The sequence below is a fragment of the Megalobrama amblycephala genome, linkage group LG15 (genome assembly GCF_018812025.1).
Source record: "Megalobrama amblycephala isolate DHTTF-2021 linkage group LG15, ASM1881202v1, whole genome shotgun sequence".
Classification (NCBI taxonomy): Eukaryota; Metazoa; Chordata; class Actinopteri; order Cypriniformes; family Xenocyprididae; genus Megalobrama; species Megalobrama amblycephala.
In genome coordinates, this window is record NC_063058.1 from 35442183 (window position 1) to 35467003 (window position 24821).

The 24821-nt window shown below is 38.4% G+C and overlaps 1 protein-coding gene across 4 annotated transcripts in view; it reads left to right on the top strand.

The window, feature by feature from the left end:
- Positions 1-24821, top strand: part of LOC125246921 (ubiquitin carboxyl-terminal hydrolase 21-like) — a 51019-nt gene that overhangs the window by 12931 nt on the left and 13267 nt on the right. For 2 of the 4 annotated variants that reach the window (XM_048158061.1, XM_048158059.1), the window contains exons 2-5: positions 7475-7549; positions 12804-12900; positions 12972-13102; positions 13209-13276. In XM_048158061.1, coding sequence (XP_048014018.1) covers positions 7528-7549; positions 12804-12900; positions 12972-13102; positions 13209-13276 — 318 coding nt within the window. In that variant the 5' untranslated portion in view covers positions 7475-7527. Of the gene's footprint in view, positions 1-1505; positions 1575-2370; positions 2820-7474; positions 7550-12803; positions 12901-12971; positions 13103-13208; positions 13277-24821 lie in introns of those variants that run through there. The other 2 variants (XM_048158060.1, XM_048158058.1) reach the window with 2 other exon arrangements.

The window sequence follows — 24821 nt, forward strand, 5'->3', positions numbered from 1 at the left end:
TTTGACCTGAGCATCCTTAGTCTGCATTTTCTGTACATTTCATGTTGACATAAAATATTTCCATCACAACTTGCACCCTAAAAATTTGATAAACATTGGTGTAGAAGCCTTGATTAAAAACATAAGCAAGTTATTTTCAGATAAGAAAAAAAATTAGTCCTGATGATATGATTGATCTGAGAGAAAGAGGGAGATTGTTCCAATCAGACGGAGATTTGTATTGAAATGACCTGCGGTCAGCTTCAGTAGATTCTTGGGACAAGGAAAAATAGATGCTGCATATGTCGCAGGAGATAGGAGGATGTAAATGGAACCAAAAAATGTTTTAAACAGGAGGGACAATTAAAAGGAACACATTTAAAAACTGGAACCAGTGATATTTTGGTTGAAGCCAATCAAGAGTTTCGTACAGTGTACAATGATGGGTTCTGTAAGGACATCTCAAAACAAACCTAGATGAAGAATTATGAACAATATTTAGAGGTTTTAAATTGGTGTCAGAAATGTTTTGGTAAATAATGTCCGCATGATCAATAGTATAAAGAACTAATTGTGAAATTAATCTTTTTCTGACTTGAAATTAAAAGCAGCTGAATGAGTGATAAATTGTATGGTTGTTTAAGTTCTCTTTTTTATTAATAAAATTAATTTGAGGCTTAAAGGACAGCTCGGGTCAAGCCAAGATATTTAAATAGACTTTAGTTAGAGGTGACCCATAATCAAAGCTAATATCATAATCAAAAGAACGCAAACAATCAGCATATTTTAAAAACACCATACTACAGGACTTCTTTTTTATTAACGCTGTGGTTTAGGAAAAATTGGGTCTAAAGCCTGACTGAGATAAAATATTAAACCGACTAATGTATTTTTATTTTTGATTGAAAATTTATTTCTCGAAAACCTTCAGCAGTGAAAATAATAGAAATTGGACGGTAGTTGTTCAGGGCAGATGGACCAATACTTTTAAAAAGAAGGGTAACCTTAGCACATTTAACCTTAGCAAGTTTAACAGATTTGACTTCCAAACAAAGAAAATGTCGAACAGTGGCTGGCTGAGTACGTTTCAGAAAAATTAATAGTACTGTGAGCAAATGGTTGTAAAATATTTGTTAAATGCAGATAAGAAAAGATATCTGTAAAGGATCAGAAATAAAATTGCTATTGATTATTAACTGATTTGTAGAAGTTGTGCTTCTCTTATTTAAAACATTGTTTAAATGGCTCCAGAACGTCTTGTGAAAAGCAATCATTAATGTCTTGGTTTTACAAATATTCCTAAACTCAGGGTGCGAACTACAGGTGATTTATGAAATTTTGGGGGGTCTCAAAAAATATTGACAATGTGTTATTTTGACGTATATTGTGATCATCGTGGATTATTATGTGTAAAATTGCAAAAAGATCATTCATTCATGCATGACAGCGATTTAAACCTAATTCACTTCAATAAAGATAACTATGCTATTCTTGTCCTGAGCATCAAATTGCAGGGGCGCTGCGGTGCAAAATCCACTCATGTTTAGTACGTTAACTCGAACAGCAAAGGAAGCTAACCCCAGACCTGTGTTAAGGTGAGGCATGTTATTCGCAATTATGTGCTGTGGCTTGGTTGTGTTAGCTCTGCCTGACTCTCTATGTATTAGACCTAATTTAACAGAGGAATTTTGGTATTCTTCTGTAGCCTGACAAGTAACTTGTTTTTCTCGGGAGGTGATCTGAGTATGGTTGGCTTTCATCTATTCTAAACTCAAACAGATCTGGGCTCATTTGTTTTTCTGCTCACGAATTCCAATGTAGTTTAGTCATCAGATGCCTCCGTGCGAATCAGCTTTTCATCATGGCTGCTGCTCCTCTCAGATCTCCACAAATGATTCGTTCAACATTCGTTCTTACAGCCTGATGCTTTGTTTATGGACTATTTGTGGGTGGCTGTTTGTTGTTTCACCTATCAATTCGAGCCAAAAATGTATAAATCCTGCATAGTGATTTATCCTATATAGTGCTTGCATAAAGCAAGTAGTGTACATGCTGTTATGTATCTTTGTAACTCATTGTAAGCCCTCTTCTGAGGCACACGCAAACGCACATTAACTCAAGCCCATTCCAATTAATAGATACAAGGTCATGAATAAAATGGAATAAAACCTCTCTTTTTAAAAGCATTGGTCCATCTGCCCTGAACAACTACCGTCCAATTTCTATTATTTTCACTGTTGAAGGTTTTTGAGAAATAAATTTTCAATCAAAAATAAAAATACATTAGTCGGTTTAATATTTTAATATTCAATATTAATGTCATTGTCACTTATTTGATTGTGTAACCATGTTTCAGAGATAGTGACAATATGAGGTTTTTAAAGAAAAACAGGCTCTAAGAAGAACAAATAAAATTGAGAAGAACAATTTTTAAGCTTTTAGATGAGTCTATATTTCCATCTGAACCAAAAATAAAACTTCGTTATAGAAATGAACAAGGTAATGGAGGATGAGAGTTGCAAGATAACACATTCAATGACACATAAAAAAAAAACATAAAAAACAAACAAATACAAGAATATGATCAAAGAGGTCAATGCACTAAAAGAAAAGAAAGAAGCAACTGCAGGTTCAGTCTGTTATAAAATCTAATATATAAACATAAAGAGGGCTCTGATTAGGAGAAAAAAAAGTAGAGTTTGGATAGAAAAGGAGGAGGGTGGAGCTCTCCTTTGATGACTGGAGCTGTGGGAAAGGGCTTCACTTTTTTCTGGGATATTAACAAAGCGGAGTTTAGACAGACGGCTTCTATTTTCCGCACATTCCACTCTTTCACTGAGGTAAGCATTTTCTTTTTCAAGATTTTAGACATGTTTTGTCAAATCATCCATGTTATCTTCGCTTGAGCTCACCCTTTGTTCAAGTTCAGAAACTTGTTCAGACAGAGAAGAGAAGGAAAAACAAAGGATTGTTTGAAGGGAGACTTCAGAGACACTCAAGCATTAGCAGCCATCTTTCTTCAATACAGCCTTATTTATATAAAGTAATACTTTAGATTTATATCTTAGTTAAGTTGCAAAACATTTAAACATAGGCTATATGTTAAAATCTCAAACATTTTAAATAAAAACTTAAAACAGACAAAAACAGCAAAATCTCGTCTTTTCTTTCACTTTTAAATCTTTATAAAGAAATCCTGCAGGTCATAAAGAACATTTGTTTTTCCGCCTCCACGAAGAGACGAGTGCTAAAGTGCCATTTCTAGGTATAGGCAAACTAGGCGGTCGCCTAGTATAAGAAAGCTGGGGCGCGCCAGCGACAGTTATTCGTTCACAATGTACACTTGTTTATTGTGATTTTAACTGCTTCCAAACTGTGTAAGAGAGACGCCTGCATGCCAGTTTAGTTTTTTTATATGAGCGCATGCACAGAAAACCTGCTGTCACAGTGTGGACTAAACTGAATTATCTGTAACGTATTAATGCATTTAAAGTGTCAAACCTCACTTATTGGTTAAAGTCTAGAAACGGCACTGGCTCTCCCACACGTGTCTCTAATGCACTCACTCCCAGCATCCCCTCTGACAGAGAGAGAGATTTTGATTTTCCCTTTTATTACAATTTATGCCAAATATAACAAATAACCAAACACTAATTAAATAGGTATTAAAATTCAATAAAAATCATCTTAACAAAAAGTAAAAATACAACTCTTCTTCAACAGTTTCACAAAGAATCCCACTTAAACACCAAGCTGCTTCAAAAGATACAAGATCATGCATTAATCTATAATAATGATAGTCAATCAAAATCCCAGACTTATTTACAAAAACATTTACAAAATTTTACAAAAACAACTTCTACTACCAACATTTTGCTCAACTTTTTTTCTTGTAGCATAAATCGCCATTTTTGCTTGATCTAACAAGTTCAACAATTGAGACTTTTTTCAACGTTTTTTTCACATATCTAAAACAAAAAAATAAACATTTTTATTGAAAAAGTCCCATCAAAAGAATGAAAAAAATCTTCTTTGAGATATCAAATAAAGGTTTTAACCTCTCACAGTGCATGAAAACATGAAAAAGAGTCTCTTTATTCAAACTGAAAATTGATGGACCCGTTCGAGTACTGATCCAACAACTGTTTCTTCACCGTTAATGGCTGATCTCCATTTTTCAAGTGCTTTTGCCACAATGATTTTATTCCTAACCGCTCAGCAATGGCGGTCACATTTTTAAAAGCAGTTCCTGCTGTTTGATGTAGATGACCGATTGTTATCAGCTGGGCATTACACAAAGTCCTTTCTGGATCTCACGTGATAAGTCCAGTCGTGAACCAATAATCAGTGGCTTCTGTAGTTACCAAAAGAGGGAAGTATTACTTTCCCTTTTTGTCTTCAATAAAGACCAGACTTTAAACAAGTTACGATAAAAAAAACTGGAGAATCACACAGTTTTAATCTTTGAAGGTCCAACCAAAATAAGGCTTTATCTAGTCCTAAGCCTTCAATACGTGGAAGAACTGCACAAGCTCATCCAACCTGACTCTGCAGAGCACCTTAAAAGTCTTTGAACATATTGCAGACGAAACACAGCTGTTCTGCCAATCTGTAACCTGGCTGTTTTAGAAGATGGCATGTTGGATCCAGATGCAGTTTAAGAGTTTATTTAAACAAAACAACAGAGGTAAATCCAGGTAGAGAACACAAGAGTCCAGGCAATGAACAGGTTAATCCAGAACGGGGAACAACAAGAGCTAAAACAAATGCACCCAGTGTAATCTGTACCAGAAAAATCTATTAAAATTGACTGGATTTTCATTAGAACATCAGCTGGAGGATCTATGCAGGCTAATTACAATAATGACATCATCAGCATACACTGATAGCTTAAAAGTCCCATTACTTCAGGCGTGCCGTGCTGACGAGAGCTCTGTGCAAACTTTGCTGTTTTTCGTGTTATTTTGTATTATTCGTGCATGTTTTTGCTCAGACAGTACAGGCACTGATCCAGTATGACCGACAAACACTACTGGACATTCGTCCTAACTTAAACTTCAGTTCAGAAACAACACAGCATTTACACGCTCCCATTGCTGCCGGCCTGCATAGCAAAACGCCGTCAGAAAAGGAGGAAAGTAGGCTGGAAAGTTTTTCTTAAACTCTACCAGCACATAAATTTCCCCATACAAGGCGATCACTGCCATTAAAGGACAGTTACGAACCCCTCCCCCAACCAGCATTTGGCAAAGGTGATCACATTTGCATAACTGCGGTTACCTACATACAGCCTACAGACAACGTCTCAAACAGGAAAATCTGGTTTCCAGAACAGTTCACAACTGGAGTGAAGATGACACCTCTACACTGCAGGACTGCTTTGAATCAACAGAGTGGCAAATGTTTCAATATGCAGCAGGAGACAACATACATGAATACACAGACTCGCAGAGGATGTTGTCCCTTCCCTTTTACATCATTTCCAAACCAGAAACCATGGGTCAGCAGTGAGGTACGTGCCAGGCTGAGAGCACGCTGCAGCCTTCAACTTTGGGGAATCTAACTGCTTACAAGAAGTCCAGGTATGACCTTCAGAAAGCCATCAGATCTGCCAAGAGAGACTTTAGGGACAGAGTGGAGTCAGATTATCATGGCTCTGACCCCCAACGCATGTGGAGCATGTGTGTGTCTCCTTACCGGATGAGCTCAATACATTCTACACTCGCTTTGAGACAGGCAACACATTCCCTGCACATTACCTGCTGTGAAATGACCTGCTAACCATGACACCTGCCCTCTGGTCCTAACCACACCCGAAGTGAGCAAGGCCTTTAAGAGAGTCAACACTCAGAAGGCTCCAAGTCCAGATGGCATCCATGGACATGTCCTGAGGGCCTGTGCTGTCCAGTTAGCAGATGTCTTCACCAACATCTTCAACCTCTCCTTGAGACTGACAGTGATCCCCACATGCTTCAAGCAGACCACCATCATCCCTGTTCCCAAAAAAACAACTGTCTCCTGCCTGAACGACTGCCGCCCCATTGCACTGACATCAGTCATCATAAAGTGCTTTGAACGTCTAGTCAAATACCACATCTGCTCCTCTCTAACTGACACCCAGGACCCATTCCAATTTGCTTACTGGACTAACAGATCCACTGATGACCTGTGACACCTATGTGCGGATACTGTTTATTGATTACAGCTCTGCATTCAACACCATCATCCCTACCAAACTTGTAGCCAAACTGAAAGGTCTGGGTCTTAACAGTCACTTATGTAGCTGGATCTTGGTCTTTCTGACCGGCAGATACCAGGTGGTCAGAATTGGCAACCACACATCCTCCTCACTCACCTATGCAGTGACTGACTGTACAACCACAAGATACACCAAAACACATCATAAATTCACAAATCACATACATTTTATTTGTTTGCTGTACTCCAAGTCTTCAGAATCCGTATGTTTGTAAGGAACAGATCCAAGTTCAGCCCTTTATCCATCGATCTTCATCTTCATCCTCAGCATGACCGTCACGATCAAAGCTCGCGCTCGTTATGATTCACATTTGAAAGTTGCGCCTCGAGAAGCATCACAACATGGTTTACGGCACTGACATTGAACACTCACTGGCTCTCACCTGCTTCATCACAGATTGTCACATGCCGTGTTTCAGTAATTTGACATTTGAAATGAGTGCGTGCCTTCACGGAGAGAAGACCGATTCATATTTTCATGGATTAATAAGTTAAATTCTGCTCTGTACCCTATAAAAACTATTACCGCCAGAGAGGACTGCGACTGCAGCTCTTCATCATTTGAACTACTTTTGGTACCACTTTTCCGCAATAAATAAATTATAAATAAATTATTTTGATTGCACTAGTTTGTCTGTTATTTTATTTATAACAGTTTTAAGACATGGTTAGGGGTAGGTGTAGGATTAGTGGCTTAAAATATCATTTTAATGTTATATTTTTACTAAAATTGTCATTTTCCTACACATTTCTGTTCATTATGTTTTATTCTTTTAACATTCTGTATAAAATGGGAATGTTTAGGTTCAGGATGGGGTTTAGGGATCTTACATTTATATGTTTCAGCACCTTCTAAATGTACAAAAATGTATAAATGAATCCCTACATATTAACTATGAGAGCAGGCTGCACATTTAGTCTAGAACCACAATAACATCAAGAATCACAATAACAGGCTCAGATCTCCTCGTTCATCTTGTACCGATGGTTTTGTGTGGATTTCAGCACAATTGCTGTGTTCACATGTGCCTAAACAAACTGAGAAGGTGCCAGGATCATAAACAAAAGCTCTAAACGAGTCAGGTCTAAAAACACAGTTTATCAACCTTTGTCTTATCAATGGAAAACTTTTATTTGCTCACCCTGAATGTTTTTCAGTATCTTGTCATAATATGCCTGTGTTATCACTTATATTAATAATAAAATTAATTCCTATTGTATGGCTTTGTTTTGATAGATTCACCCATCCATCTGCAACCAAGTCGTTTTAACCAGGAAAGACTACAAAGTATGGGTTCGGCAGAAAGTAAAGGTAATTATGCATATATACATATACAGTGCCCTCCACAATTATTGGCACCCTTAGTAAATATAAGCAAAGGCGGCTGTGAAAATAAATCTGCACTGTTTATCCTTTTGATCTTTCATTTAAAAAAATCACAAAACTCTAATCTATTATTAAAGTAAAACAATTGAAAATGGGGGAAAAACTCATTAAGAAATAAATGTTTTTCTCCAATACATATTGTCCACAATTATTGGCACCCCTAGAAATTCTTGAGTAAAATATCTCTGAAGTATATTCCCATTCATACTTAATTTTTTTAGCACACCAGGATGACTAGGAGCATGAAATTGTCCAGCCATGACTTCCTGTTCCACAGGAGTATAAACATGGGGAAACACAAAGGCCAAATTCCCTTAATCATTCATCACAATGAGAAAAACCAAAGAATATAGTTCTGATGTGCAGCAAAAGATTGTCGAGCTTCACAAAATAGAAAGTGGCTCTAAGAAAATAGCTGAAGCATTGAAAATCCCCATTTCCACCATCAGGGCAATAATTAAGAAGTTTCAATCAACTAAAGATGTTACAAATCTGCCTGGAAGAGGATGTGTGTCTAAATCATCCTAATGTGCGGTGAGGAGGAGAGTTTGAGTGGCCAAAGACTCTCCAAGGATCACAGCTGGAGAATTGCAGAGTTTAGTTTACTCTTGAGTCTCAGAAAGCCTAAAAAAATGATCAAACAGCACCTACATCCCCACAAGATGTTCCGGAGGGTTTCAAGAAAAATCCTCTGCTCTCATCCAGAAACAATCTCCAGCATATTCAGTTGTCAGACAAGACTGGAACTTCAAACGGGACCGGCTTCTGTGGTCAGATGAAACTAAAAAAAGAGCTTTTTGGCAGCAAACTCACCAGATGGGTTTGGTGCACACATGGATAAAAAGTACCCCATGCCCACGGTTAAATATACTGCTGGATCTTTAATGTTGTGGGCCTATTTTTCTGCTGGAGGTCCTGGACAACTTGTTCAGATACATGGTATCATGGATTCTATCAAATACCAACAGATAAAAAATCAAAACCTGACCACTTCTGCTAGAAATCCAATAATGGGCCGTTGTTCGATCTTCCATCAGGACAATGATCCAAAACAAACATCAAAAATGTGTCACTGAGCACAAAATGAAGCTTCTGCCATGGTTGTCCCAGTCCCCTGACCTGAACCCTAAAGAAAATGAATGGAGTGAACTGAAGAGAAGAAGCACCAGCATGGAGCCGGGAATCTGAAGGATCTGGAGAGATTCTGCATGAAGGAATGATCTCTGATCTCTTGTCAGGTGTTCTCCAAACTCATCAGGCATTATAGAAGAAGACTCAGAGCTGTTATCTTGGCAAAAGGACGTTGCAATAATTGGGTGCCAATAATTGTGGCCAATGTGAACTAGAGAAAAACATTTATTTCATAATGAGCTTTCCCCCCCATTTTCAATTGTTTTACTTCAATGATAGGTTAGAGTTTTGTGAATTTTTTTGAATGAAAGATCAAAAGGATAAACAGTGCAGATTTATTTTCACAGCTGCTTTTGCTCATATTTACTAAGGGTGCCAATAATTGTGGAGGGCACTGATATATATATCAGTGCCCTCCTCATATAGTATATATAGTGCATACATAATTATGCTAGTTCATAATCTTTTTTTCCAAGCACATTTTACCAGTTCCAAACCACATCAATCTTAATAACTACTGTACATCTTATAAGCAGTTTTTCTTTTACAGATGAAATGAGCCACAAAGAGATTTTACTCAGACTGAAAAGTCCAAAATGATTAAATGCCCATGAGAAGGATGCAATACTAATGCAATACTAGAAACTGCAGTTAAGGCATGACAATTTTATTGGGTCAACAGGGTCAGACAAAAACAGGTGGAAAAGAAAAGATATGTTAACTGCAAAAGAATTAAGAATTAAGGTGAAGAATTAAGTGTGAAACAATCAGGAACCCTTTAGTCTCCAGTGCCACCATTTTCCAGATTTCCGAGACTTAGATTTGGTAAAGATTCCTAAAAAAAAAAAAGATCCACACTTAATAATAATTACATAGTGAAGTGTAGAAAAATAAATGAAGACATGTGAATGTAAGGTAAATGAAGAATGCTTTTATAGTCTTTATAGACAGACAGATTGAGAGTGACTCTTGAAGGACCAGCTCCACATCCTCTCGTCACTGTTTGAAGAATTCATCTTCCAGAATTTGGCAGTAAGTTTTGGGAGTTCATTTTTAGTCTCATCTCTCATATCCTGAAATGTCTGTCTTGCAGAGATGGACTAAGGCCTCGTCCACACAGAGACGTGTTTCTGTGAATACACACAAATTTTGTATCAGATAGGTGATTTGTCCACACGGATCCAGCGTTTTCGAAAGGTGAAACTGCTGTTTTTTGAAACCGGTCCCAGAGTGGATAAATCTGAAAATGCTGTCTTTGCGTTTTCGTGTGGACAGCCAATCCTACGTGTCGACCCTAGTCAGATGGCGCTGACAACATAAAACAGCACCAACAACAGCAACAGCAGACTCTAGATGCTTGTGTTCGTGCTGCTGAAGCTACTGAGCCAAAATAAAGCCTTATTTCTGAGCTTTTCTATAGTTTATTTACAGTGCACAAGGTTAATACACATGATCCAAGTCTTATTCTCTGTTTCTAGTGTATCTCTGTGGCAGAATTATAGCGCCACATACTGGTCTAGCATGTATACTACATCGTTTTGAGTCGTTTCAGTGGTTTCGTGTGGACGCAGATATTTCTTGAGACGAGGAGAAAAAAAAAGATCGGATAGGTTAAGCTCCGGCTTCGTGTGGACGTAGCCTAAATGATCTTCCAAAACTTACTGCCAAATTCTGGAAGATAAATTTGGCCCCAGTATTTTGTCTGTTATTAATGTAGTCTTGATTCTGGTATTATACTGTTGTTGTTAAAATGTTTGTTAAAGCATACTCTTATTAAAATGCCAAATTTGGATTGCTGCGTTCTGTCTAGTTTCATACCAATTTCAAAACTTACATTTTAATGTTAAAGAAAATTGTTCTTAGACAATTGCAGTTTTTGTGATTCTTCTGTCTGGTTTTAAAGCTTACCACAGTACAGAGTCTGCATTGTTAAAAATACATAATGATATTTTATTATGAAGAGATTCTGGTCATTCTGTGGTATCTTACTGCAGCTTTCGACACGGTTGATCATGATTCTCCTGTGAATTTTTTAAAGGAGGTTAAAGCCTGGATGTCAGTGTGTATTTGTGTTTCCAGTCTGGAGAGCGTGGAGAGAATGTGTTGATGCAGTGATGAGTAAAGCAGCCAATCACTGATGATTTCTTGAACAAAGCGTTCAAACGCTGGGGTTTGTTCAGTGCTGAATGCTCTCATTATAACAAACAAAGTACAGACATGATGTAAATAAGAGATTCATTGTGCAGTGTAGTCAACTTTATTAATTATAAAGCAAATTTGTGAAATGGCAATGAACTGAGATGAGTGACAGCTTTTTTAATGGTTATAAAGGGTTTGCAAATGTAATATTGCTTTTATACAACAATTCAATAAACATGAAGATAATATTAGGTGACTACTTACATTTTAGGAACAGTAATGTCAGATTTTGCTCTATTTCGTCAACGAAAATAGTTCCATACAAAACCACCGCTGAACCGCTGCACATCTCCGAGCAAACACAGTTGTTTCATTTATGAATGAATCTGTGTTTTCAAATTAATCTAGTGAGTCAATGATTCAATAACCCAGTCCCAAATAGACAGTCGCTTTCCTGAATAAACCGGCCATTTGAACGAATCGATTGAATTAATCATTCAGTGATAGATCGTGTCTTGACGCCCCCCACTGGCAGTTTTAATTTCATTTTTAAAGTATCATTTCAGTTATTTAAATCATTTAATATTTCTATATTCAAAAATTTTCAATTTTTTTTTTTTTTTTAAACAAATATAATTTTACCCTGTTTATTAATGTTTTGGTTTATTGTAAGATTTTTGCACATCTTTTGGAAAATGCAGTTTTAAGAGTAAAAAATTATCACTTTATCCAGTAGACTATTTGCTATTTGACTAACTTAAAGACATCTTTTCACAAGTTTTCTTCAGTTGGATTCATATCTAAATATTATGAAATCACAATTATAACAATAAAAGTTCCTTTTTGTCAAAGTTTAGCATTTTTTGCGCTGAAAAAAAAAAAATCAGTTTTGATTGTAATGGTGACAAAAAGTCATAATATTTAGATATGAATCCAACTGATTTTTTTTTTTTTTTTAAAGTCTTTCATTTAGTCAAATAGCAAATAACACTTATACCCCCTTTCCACCAGCACGAACCGGGTGCTAGTTCAGAGCTAGTGCTAGTGCCAGTTCGGAGTTGGTTCAACTGACGAGCCTTCTAAGAACCGGTTTGCCTTTTCACGGGCTTGAGAGCCAGCACAGAGCCAGGTCTTACGTCACTGTATACGTCTCATATTTCACAGCAAAGCTAGCACTGCAGCGCCAAACACAAACACACCAGGCTCGTTTGAGATGCATCAGTTTCTCGCATAGCGATCGGCGCCTGACATCAAAGCTCTGTGAAAACGATCCAAAAGCACAAGGAGTCGTATGCTCTACAAACGCTCCCGCGGACCCGCGGCACCCGCCGAATCGGTCCGCGCTGCTCCAATGCATCTCGAAAAAGCCTTCTATCAACAATCGCGGATGTTTCACTACTGTTGATGCTCATGGCTTTACGAACCTACATCGGCATCCAAACACGGCTCGCCGTAATTTGTATATAGATGGAGATTACGATCGAGCTGCTATTAGCTCGATTAGCTACTATTTCAAAAATGGCGGTCACAAGTTTCTTGTTGGTCACGGTAACCCCGCCCCCAGCCCCTGACGCAAGCGGTTCTTACTTCTAGCCCAGCAATGTTTTGGTGCTACTTACGAACCACTTTTTCTGGTTCGGAGCTGGTGCTTTGTGTGTCGAAAGACAAAGAACTGATTTGAAACTAGGCTCTGGCTCCGAACCAGCACTCAAACGGCCTTGGTGGAAAAAGGGTAATAGTGAAGCTCTGCAGCCATCTACTGGATAAAGTGATCATTTTTCACTTTTAAAACTCAACATTTGCTTTAAGTGAGTTTCTGATCTCGATGGTGCTGTATGTTGTAAGATGCTGGATGTGTTTCTGATGTTCCTCTGGTCAGTCAGTGTTAATAATGTGTTTCTCATTTAAGGATACTGTGGGCTGGTGAATCCAAACTCCACCTGCTACTTGAATGCAGTTCTTCAGATGCTCTTCATGACGAAGGAGTTCAGGGAACATGTCAAGAGGTAAAGAAACGTCTTTCACTTCCTGCAGTGGAAACAACAGCTGATCAATAAACACTCAATGTCTTCTGTAGCTTGGTCAGAGACGGTGTTTCATCTGATGATAACTTCATTAGAGAGCTGAAGAAATTGTTCAATGAATTGGAAACACAGAAAAATGCAGTTTCAGCAGCTGGGGTCACAGAGAGCCTCGGCATTACAGACGGTTGGTCTCTTTTATTGATGTTTCCAGCATTCAGTCAATATTCCTGTTGATAAAAGTTATTCATTATCAGTGTTTGATTATGTGCTTCTCTCCATCAAACCCAAAGTTCATAAACAACAAGATGCAGCAGAACATCTACATGCGATCCTTGATCAGACTCCTGGATCCTCTGAGGTAACTAGTTTCTTCTGGATTATTCTGTCATCTTTTGTCTCTTTCATGAGGAGCATCAATCATCTCACAGCAGTTCAGCTCTGGAAGTGTTTCTCCAGAGATAGTTCAGACACATTATTGGCTCTTATTTGGTTTTGATCTCTTTCACTGAGGCCTTCTGCTTCTTCATTGTCTGTACAAACTTATACCACGTGGATCCTTGACCAGTGCTTGAATTGATTTACAATCCTTTATGATTTACAACCATTCAGTAAGGACTATCTATCAGTGGATACGTATATTAGGGATCTGCTGATAGATGTCTGCTTTCAAACACTTCCATGTGTATCTGTGTAAGCCAAGCGTGCCACACAAGTCCTGAAAAGTGAAGCCAAAGCCTCTCGATCGCCCCCAGGTGGTTGGTCCCAGTATAGGTCATAAACCCCGCCCTCTCCATGTAATTTATTGGGATGCTAGACAAACTAAATTAAATTACACTTTAAATGTGTAGATTTATCACACTGATGTAAGTTCAAATGTTCATTTAAAAAAAAAATAAAGTTTGGTTTTAGTTACTTATTTGATGCTATAAAAACGGGGGATTGACATCATGATTGACAGTCAGGGCTTAAAAATGAAAAAAATTCGTTTCTGGTTTGATTAGGGGGAAAAAAATCAGTTAATAGCATTATTTTTTTTTTTAAAAAAGAAAAAATTGCATGTGCCTTTTATAATAATAATAATAATAATAATAAAAATATATATATTGCTGCAAGCAGCAATTATTGGGGCCAAGCACAAAAGAAGCACAAGAAGCATCAGTGAGCAATTAAAGACCTGTTAAGATCATTTTAGGCAAAAGAGCTGAAAAATCACAAATACAGTCAATAATAAAGATTTACTGGTTCATCACTTCTGACCAATAGGTGGCGCTGTGATTAAATTAATGTGGTTGGTCAGAATGAGGTGACAATAACACTCGCAAAGTTTGGTGTCAATATATAAAAGCATTGCAGAGATACAGCCTCAAGACTCATTTTGGCATTAAGCCTCTAATTTGTTGCTGTGGTAAATAAATATGGTTTCATCTATCAACACGAAATCCATAACATTTTACCGGCATGGTCTAAAGATGATACGCTTCGATTTTGGTGAAAATTGAACCAACGGTTTAAGAGTAGTTAGAAAAAGTATGTTATTAAAGAAAATCAAAATGACTGACAGGAAGTTTGGCTGACTATGGCAAAACTGGCATCAATCAATGGAACCATTAAAAAATTTCATGTTTTGTTCAATTATAGTGCCACCAAGAGGCACAATCCCACCAATTTTTTTATGTGTCCTCAAAGTGACCCCATACATGTGTGTGTCAAATTTGGTGCAAATATCTCATTTCGTTTTGGAGTTATAGGCATTTATATGTATGAGATCATAAAAAATGACCCATGTTTAGATTTTTTTGCCACTTCCTATCAAAATGTTGACATTTAGTTAACCAGCTTAGGTTCCGTGTTTCCTACCCTCGTCTCAGTCTTCGAAGATATTCTGTTACATTCTGCCTATTCTAGGCTATGTAAACAGAAAGGGAAGACCACGTGGATTGTTCATATGAAGAAATATATTTATTAAAGATAAAGAATGAACAACGTAAGTTAAATAAAGTCAGTATATATGTTAGGTTGAGAAATAAAAATGTATGCGACAAGAAATATGAGGTGTCATGCATAAGCAAACAAAAACGTCACAACAGTGCAGGAGAGAAGGAGAAGCAGCAGCCTCTTCAACCAGGTCTGGAGAGATCTTTAAAGCCCAAGATACTGGAAGCAGTCACACGCGATCCTGGAAACAATCACAAGCACAACACACCACACCTGTGCTCCCTCACCTGTAGGGGAGACGTAATGAACAGGACAAAGCAAAGAGGAGGAGCCCAGCAGATCCGTGACACCCCCTCCCTTTAAACAGAGGCCCCTGAAAGGCCTCTGTAAAAACCTTCAAAACCCCCCACTCACACAACAAAATAATAAACAATTTTGAATTTTTTAAACTTTCCATAAACTAAAAGTGAGCACTTAACTTTGGTCCAGGAGTGTTGACAGCCCATATACATGAACTGGACAGAAGAACACTTGTCCACAGGCCCCAATCCCTCTACCCTCCAGCAGCTCCCAATCACCCTCCCCCCATACCAAAAGCTCCAGCAAATCCCGGTACCTGGAAAGTTACATTTAAGGAGACCAGGCAGGAGAAGAGAGTGGAGAAACAGGAAGAGAGAAAGACAGGACAAAACAAACACTCACTCCAGCCCACCTGGGGCACGGGACAATGCATCAGCCATGACATTGTCCACACCCCGAATGTGCTGTATCTGTAAATTGTATGGTTGTAAAAATAAAGCCCAGCACATAAGGCGTTGACTAGGACTCTTTAACGAGTGAAGGAATGTAAGTGGATTGTGATCCGAGTAGACAGTAATAGGAACAGCGCCCTCAGCTAAATACACATAAAACTGTTGCAGACCCCATACTAACGCCTAAGTTTCCTTCTCAATAGTTGAATAATTCAACTGATGACAATTAAACTTTCTAGAGAAGAAACATCCTGTCCACCCCCTGCTCATCACTCTGCAGGAGCACAGCACCAGCACCAACATAGCTTGCATCAACCTGCATCTGGAAAGGCTGATCTAAACGGGGTGCCATCAAAACTGGGGCCGAGGTCAACAACAACTTAACATTATCAAAAGCAGCCTGAGAGGTCACAGTCCATTCAAACTTCACTTTAGCTTTTAATAGGTTAGTTAAAGGGGCTACTACCATAGAAAAGTTGGAAAAAAAGCTACGATAATACCCTACCATCCCCAAAAAGCGCCGCAACTCGGGTTTGGTGGTGGGAACAGGGAAATTATCAATATCCACCACCTTAGCATGGACCGGCTTCACTTGCCCCTGCCCTACGATCTTCCCCAAGTATACAACTGTGGCCTGGGCAAACTTGCACTTGGCTAAATTTACAGTGGGGCGAGCATCCACAAGCCTAGTAAAGAGAGCCCGAATACGGTCCAGATGTTCAGACCACTCGTCGCTATACGCAACCACATCATCGAGGTACACCGCGCACCCCTGCAACCCAGAAACGACATGGTTCATCAATTGTTGAAATGTGGCTGCTGCGTTTCGTAAACCAAAACTCATAACAGAGTAGGGAATACAAACCAGATGGTGTTATGAAGGTTGAAACCTCCTGGGCACGAGATGACAAAGGGACTTGGTAATAACCTTTGAGCAAGTCAAATTTACTCACAAACCTTGCAGATCCTACCCGATCAACACAATCTTCAACCCTTGGAAGTGGAAAAGAATCTGGTTTTGTGATGTTATTCAGTTTATGGTAAATGGTACAGAATCTATATGTCCCATTAGGTTTACTGACCAATATACAGGGTGAAGCCCAACTTGAATAGGAGGGCTTTGCCAACCTATTATCTAAAAGGTACTTCACCTCTGCCTCTAGATGTTGCTGTTTGTCTAGTGACACCCGATAGAACCGCTGTCTTATTGGTTCCGCATCACCGACATCAATATCATGCTCAATTAACTCCCTCGGGTCGGCGGTCACGCCGGCGTGATCACCGCGTTTTTTTTCTAACCAGTGTGAAAGAGACTCAAAATACTCTGTCAATGTTGCACATACAATTAAGAGCTATACACCATTTTAATCTGTGGAATATCTTCTTTTATTTGTGTACACTCAGAGTAAAAACAAAATGTTGTGCTTTTTGTAAAATAAAGAAAACTAACATGATGCGTGATCTCTCGTCTCCCTCTGAACGAAGTCCAATCTGATAGTTCTCAGAAAATGAACTGTAACTTAGTGAATACTAATCACAAAAAAATTAGACTTGTGTCTAAAGAAACGTTGAAATGTCAGGTTTTAAATCGTGTAAGTCAAATCGAAAACAAACCTCCTGTGTTTATGTAATCTGTATGAAAAGAGAGCCATGTCAGAAGTCCTTGATTCAGCTCATTATCCACTAATGCGGCCACGCCCACGGAGCCAGCGCTATTCAGACGCAAATTCAGTCAATACATGCATACATCGTCTCAATCGTGTATTTATTGTCTTGAAAAGTGTTTTGAATAGCCATAGTTAGCGATCTCTGGCCTCTGTTAGTTCAGTTATTTCCTGGATTGCCTATTCTTCTTTAGTGCTCAGGCATTTGTGGACTAAAAGTGCACAGAGCGCCCTCCGGCTGCAAGTATGAATTGTAAACACAGTATCCAGCGTTCACAGTGACGACAATAAATAATGAATAAATACTGTATAGAAAATTGACATAAACATGAGAATCCATCAATATTTCTCCAAATGTGCATGTTTTTAAGCTAAAAGCCTATATGAAATGCCATAGAGGTAACATAACTGTTCAGACACTTTGTATCATAGAAATGCATTATATTTTAATAATAGAATACCATTATTTTAAATTGTAATAATATTTCACAGTATTGCTGTTTTTTCTGTATGTTTGATTTACATTATGATGAGCTTGAGACCTGTGCCCGGTTGCATAAAGCACCTTAAGTGTAATTTTCCCTTAAGTTCGCCCTTAAGTTTCCCTTAAACTTAAGGGTGTTGCAAAAAAATAACCCTGTCACTTAAGGGTTTCTTTAAGTAAAACGTCATAAACCCTTAGAATTTCCCTTATGTGTCTATTTTTCACTTAAGTAATCCCTTAAAAACCGTTAAGTGTTGCATAAAGCCCCTTAACTGTCATTTTCTTAAGTATACTCTAAGGTTGGGCAAACTTTACCTTAAGAGTTTCACGAACGTAAATTAGATGACATGGCTGAGTTTATGGATCTTGCTGAAGATACTGATGTGCCGAGGCGAATATTTCGTGATAGGGAGAACCCGCTGGACCATCTTAACGACGAAAAACTGTTGCGAGAATATAGATTTGATCGTCGCGCAATCTATGAGATCACTAACAAGCTGGAAGGCGACCTTGACAGTGTCACTCAGCGCAACCACTCGCTACCAATGTTTTCCACATTCATAAATCGTCTGTCAGTAGGGTTATACACCAGGTTGCAGGGGGCCTTTGCCGTTATTTAAGTCAAACTGTGACGTTTCCATCTCATCAAGAACAGGGTGCCATTCAAACCTCTTTTTTTCGGAATAAGTGGTGTAATAGACGGCACACATGTCAGAATTCAGGCGCCCCGCACACACGAAGATCAATATGTGAACAGAAAAAACTATCATTCAATTAATGTCCAGTTAGTGTGTGACCATCTGTCCATAATTATAAATGTCTTTGCATCGTGGCCAGGGAGTACACATGACTCCAGGATTTTGGCAGAGAGCAAGATCGGGAGAGACTTTGAGGCTGGAATCCACAGTGGCCTCCTGCTCGGGGACAGTGGTTACCCCTGCCGACCTTGGCTCATGACGCCCTTCCTGAATCCCCGTAACGCTGCACAGGCATGTAATAATCTTAACAGTCAACTTAGATCGATGTATAGCCTTAGATATATGTATAGTCATTCAACTTAAATGACATTAAACTGACTTGGAAAAAATGATTTGAATCCTGTATAACATTAAAAAAAAAGTTTATTATTGCTTAATTAACATTAAAGTAATATGTGAACAATGTGTTGCATTTTATTTTATTTTTATGTTTTATTTTTATTATATTTTATTACAGTGTGACTTGCTGATACTAATGATGGTCATTGTTTTACACTTGTAGGAAAGATACAACAACGCTTTGACACACACGAGGTCTATAGTTGAAAGGACGATCGGACAGCTTAAACGCAGATTTCACTGTCTCCATAGCGAGCTGCGCATTGAGCCGTCAAGAGCTTGCAAAATTATTGTGGCCTGTGTAGTTCTTTTCAACATGTCCAAGACGTATTCTGCCTTCGAAGAGGAGGATGAACTTGAAGAAGAGGGACAAGAAGCAGAAGAGGCTCATGAAACAAATCATCTACAACAAGATTTCCAGCAGGCTGGATTTGCTGTCAGAGATGCCATTGTGAATGCGTTCTTTAATTAGTAGGCTAAGTTGTAGCAAAAAAAAGTGGGCCTTAGAAATATTAGTAATAACAATAGTAATAATATATATTATTTTAGGCTATTAGTATAGTAGTGTAGTCTAAAGGCCTAGTTGATATTAAAACAATATAACAATATTATTTATTAGTATAGCAATATTTTATGTGAATGTAATAGCTATGTAGGCCTATTGTTATTATTATTTGTAATTTATAATTTCATAAATAAAATACAACAGATATACAACATAAAATGTATTTATTCGTCAACTGACGTGATTGTTACTTTTCCTTCGCTCTGTAGCTGTAGAAGCTTATTGTTAAGAATAAAGTTGTACAGATCTTGATTTTCCTTCTCCTTTTTTATTTTTTCGATCTCCAGCTGCAATTTGTTTTTCTGTAGTTGCAGAACTTCCTTCTGCAGTTCCAGCACTTCTTCTCTGGTAGCAAGCGTTTTTCTGCAATTCACAAGTGTTTGTGTTTTGGAAAATAATAGTCTAAAATAATAATATGCAGGCTATATAAAGCCGAATTAGGTTTTATTATATTAGTCTATTACTAATATAATTCTTAACAAAAACCAATAAGATCTTACTTGGCTGCTGCCTGGTTTGGCATACTGGCGCTTTGTCAGTGTTGGAGCTGCGTTTGGGATTGCTGGGAAAGTCTAACGCGTGAAATAAATACCAATTATCATATTGTTTTGTTGTCATATATATTATGCCTGTCATAACCTTTAAAATTGTTCATTCTCACAGCAGTGATAAGTTTGATAAGATTGTATGCTGATATGAGACAATAATGCTCTCTCACTCCGTGTTATGCTGTTCCTCTGGTTCAGCTTCACTCTCTAAACCTCCTGTGATGCCAGCCAGGACAGGTGAGTCCGCCCCAATGATGTCTTGGACCATTTTAGTAGAGTCTGACAATTCAGGGGGCGGTGGTCCTCCACCTGTTTATCAGTTTTGTAACAGTTGTTATACGGCAGCAAAAAAAAAAAAAAACGCACTCTATACGGTGCGGTAAAAGTCTTACCAGTTTTGTTGGACTCCCTCTTGTGAACGCTTAATTCTTTTTTTGCCATCACAGAGATGTTTTCGTATTTCTTAATTATCTCCTGAACAGTCCTTTTTACACCTAGATTACGTGCGTTAATTGTATCGGTTATTTCCTCCCACTGTTTATATTTTTTGGTAGCAGTTACATTGGGATTAAGCTTGCTTTTTAAAATCGCTTTCCTTTTCCCATATTCGTCGAGAAGTATACACTTCTCCTCCTCTGTCCAATTTGGCTTTCTCTTTTTGTTTTCCTTATCCATTTCTTTTTCGGTTGTATTCATTGTTTTCTGTAATGGCTGCTAATGGGTTAAAGTATACAGTAGCGTGTCCATGGCAACGATAGAATTTTATAACGGCAAAACCTGGGTCGCTGTCGTTAAACATTTAGCGTTTTCCCTTACCTAAGAGAACTGTTTAAGGGATTATATGCAACACCCTTAAATTATTCCCTTAGGTAAGGAGAAATCACCCCTTAAGTGTCACACTTAAGGGAAAAACTTAAGGTGCTTTATGCAACCGAGCAATGATCAACAGAGGGTTTTTTCACAGCCTATCTGACTGAAAGGCCTCATTATTTATGCAGGTCATTAGAGCTCTTTTATGCGATTCTTTTGTCTTCTCAGGTGAAAATCACCCATTATTCATGATTATTCACGCCTCCACGCATACTGTGTTTCTTGACCAAAGATGTTTTAGAAAATTTAAATCTCTCTATTGTTTTATATGAAGGAGTAGGAATGATCATTTTTACATAATTTTGAAGCAAAAACTTTAGTCTACAATCTCCAATACCCAGAAGTCTTGTGAACACAGATTTAATATATATTTTTTGGCTTTATTTCAGTGACTTAAGTTTTTTGTTTTTTTCAATAACCACGCATAAACGTTATTCCTTCAAAAATACAAACATGTACATACATGTTCCTTACATATTATTGTAGCCTAGTTTGTGCTGAATACAGTGTAATGACACTTTTTCCATTAATATGTTTATGAACAACTGAAAAAAGCACAAATGTCAGGGCATGTCAAAACTTCTCCAGGCCCCAAATCAGCCTCAGACCCCTGAGGGTTAAATGAGTGCATGAAGGTGTATCTGAAAACAAGGAGGGAAAAGCAGACAACAAAGACATTTCTGATGCCTGTTCATCTGACAAATGCCCAAACATATTTGACTCTTTCTCAGAGTTCCTCAAACGAGGTTGCAACACACAGTTATCAGGACCTACCACATCCTCACCACTACTTGCTTCCACCATGTAGGGAGGGGCCCGAGGATTCTCAACAGCTGCGGCTAAAGAAACGGGCATAACAACGTCATCAGACTCTGCTGCCCCAGAGACTGAAGACCTACTGTAACAGGGCTTCAAAAGATTAATGTGACAGAGCTGTGTACAACGCCTAAGATTTGGTGTAGAAAGTAAAGAATTCAGGTCTGACACCTGCCGAACAACCCTATATCACAGTTCCCTTCTCTCCCGGACTCCATTTCCCATCATCCTCTTGTCTCCACACCTGCACTCACTTCCCTCGTCATCTCCCCATCATCACTCATCACCTGCACCTGGACTTCATCATCAGCACTGCCTTTATAATGGACTCACTCCCTTCACTCCCTGTCCGTTCTTGTTGTTGTAATGTAATGATGTTATAATGTTATGTTGATGGTGTTATGTGTGCTATGTTATATGATACTCTTGGTTTATCATTAAAGCCTATCGTTTGTGGATCTCCTTACTCACCTCATCTCTCCTGCATACACCCACTGTAACACCCTATAGGGACCTGTATATTTTGCCAAGAAAGGGGAATTGGCTATCGGCAATAATGCCAAAACCTGATCACCAGGACTGAACACCCTTGGCTCAGCCTGACGGTCGTACCAACTCTTCATTTTCTGTTGGGCTTTAGTCAGGTTGTCAGTCGCCATCTCACAGGCTAAAAACAACCTACGACGAAAACCATTAACATAGTCCAACAAGTTAACAGTAGACTCAGGACACTTCAGCTCCCCCTGCAAAACTGCTAGAGGCCCACGAACTCTATGGCCAAAGACCAAATCATTAGGTAAGAATCCAGTGCTCTCCTGGGTTACTTCTCGTGCCGCCAACATTAGCCATGGAAGCCCTTCCTCCCAGTCTCTGTTAAGTTCAACACAATAACCCCTGAGAAGCGACTTCAATGTCGGATGAAAACGCTCTAGAGCACCTTGGCTCTGGGCGTGATAAGCGCTAATATTCTGATGTTTCAAACGCAACTGCTCAAGCACCTCTCTAAACATGCGTGACGTAAAGTTAGAGCCTCTATCACTCTGTATAGTGTGAGGGATACCAAAGATGGAAATAAACCGTGAAAGGGCTTTCACCACAGATCTAGTAGAGATTGTACGCAAAGCATAGGCAGCAGGGTATCGGGTAGACTGACACATCACCGTCAGCAGGTAAACACACCCTGACTTAGATGGAGGCAATGGTCCTATGCAATCAATTAACAAATGTTCAAATGGTTTCCCTATAGCTGGAATCGGGTAAAGTGGAGCTGGCTTTAACACTCTGAGGTCTAAAAACGCGCCGGCGCGTTTTGCAGGTTTTTTTTCACATTGCAGCAAAACAGACTTAAAATACTCTGTCATTTTTTGTCATAGAGACATAAGTAATACATCAATTGGAACTATAGAATATCTCCTTTTATTTGTATACACTCAGAGTAAAAACAAAATGTTGTGCTTTTTGTAAAATAAAGAAAACTAACATGATGCGTGATCTCTCATCTCCCTCTGAACGAAGTCCAATCTGATAGTTCTCAGAAAATGAACTGTAACTTAGTGAATACTAATCACAAAAAATTCATACTTATGTCTAACAAAACGTTGAAATGTCAGGTTTTAAATCGTGCAAGTCAAATCGAAAACAAACATTCTGTGTTTATGTAATCTGTATGAAAAGAGAGCCATGTCAGAAGTCCGTGATTCAGCTCATTACCCACTAATGCGGCCACACCCACGGAGCCAGCGCTATTCACAGGCAAATTCAGAGACAACACATGCATTCATCATCTCAATCGTGTATTTATTGCCTTGAAAATTGTTTATCTGGATGAAAAAGCCATGGTTAGCGATCTCTGGAAGACATTCAGTAAATTCCTGTTTGTTTTCTTCTATTGATAAGTTTTAAGTGAGTTTTTGTTTCTTTAGCGCCCTCCGGCTGTAGTATGAATTGGTAAACACCATTCATGGAATATCGTCTTCTTCTTAGGTGAATTTGTGGACTAAAATGCACAGAGCGCCCTCCGGCTGCAGTATGAATTGCAAACACCAGCGCTCATAGAGATAACAATGAATATTAAATAAAAAATAACTCCTCTGTATAGAAAATTGACATAAACATATGAGAATCCTATATTTCTCCAAATGTGCATGCTTTTAAACTAAAAGCCTATATTCAGACTCTTTGCATCACAGAAATACATTATATTTTAAAGTATAATATAAAACCATTATTTTATATTGTAATAAAATTTTTCTGTATGTTTCATATACCATGATGAGCTTGAGACATCACAGAAGTTTTTTTTTCACAGCCTACCTGACTGAAATGCCTCATTAATATGCAAGTCTTTTCAGGTCATTACTATTCAATTCTTTTGTCTTCACAGGTGAGAATGAGCCATTATTCATGGAGATTCACGCCTCCTCGCATACCGTGTTTCTTGGCAAAAAGTGTCTTACAAAAACTAAATCAGTATATTGTTATAAATGAAAGAGTAGTCAGCATAATTTTTACATAATTTTGAAGCAAAAACTCTAGTCTACAACCTTCAATACCCAAAAGTCTTGTGAACACAGATTTAATATACTTTTATTGGCCTTATATCAGTGACTTAAGTTTTTTGTTTTTTCAGTAACCACGCATAAACGTTATTCCTTCAAAAACACAAACATGTACACACATGTTCCTCACATATTATGGTAGCCTAGTTTGTGCTGAATACAGTGTAATGGCACTTGTGTCATTAATATGTTTATGAACAACTGAAAAAAGCACAAATGTCAGGGCATGTCAAAACTTCTCCAGGCCCCAAATCAGCCTCAGACTCCAGAGGGTTAACACCTGATTAGGCTTCCCCGTTAACTGCCATACATGACACGTCTTAATGAAGCATGCCACCTCCTTCTTTAGGCAAGGCCAATAGAAGTACTTCATAAGCCGGTCATAGGTCTTTTTTACCCCCAAGTGCCCAGGTAAATCCCCATGAGCAGTCTGCAGGACCAGTTCTCTAAACTTAGATGGCACTACCACTTGAAACACGGGGTCCTCGACCCCTTCGTCAGTGTGAGACGACCACTTCCGGATCAACAAGCCCTCCTGAACAAAATAAGCCCTTGCTGCATTGCGCAACTCCTCAGGTGGCAACACCCCAACAAACAGATCTTTTAATGTCGCA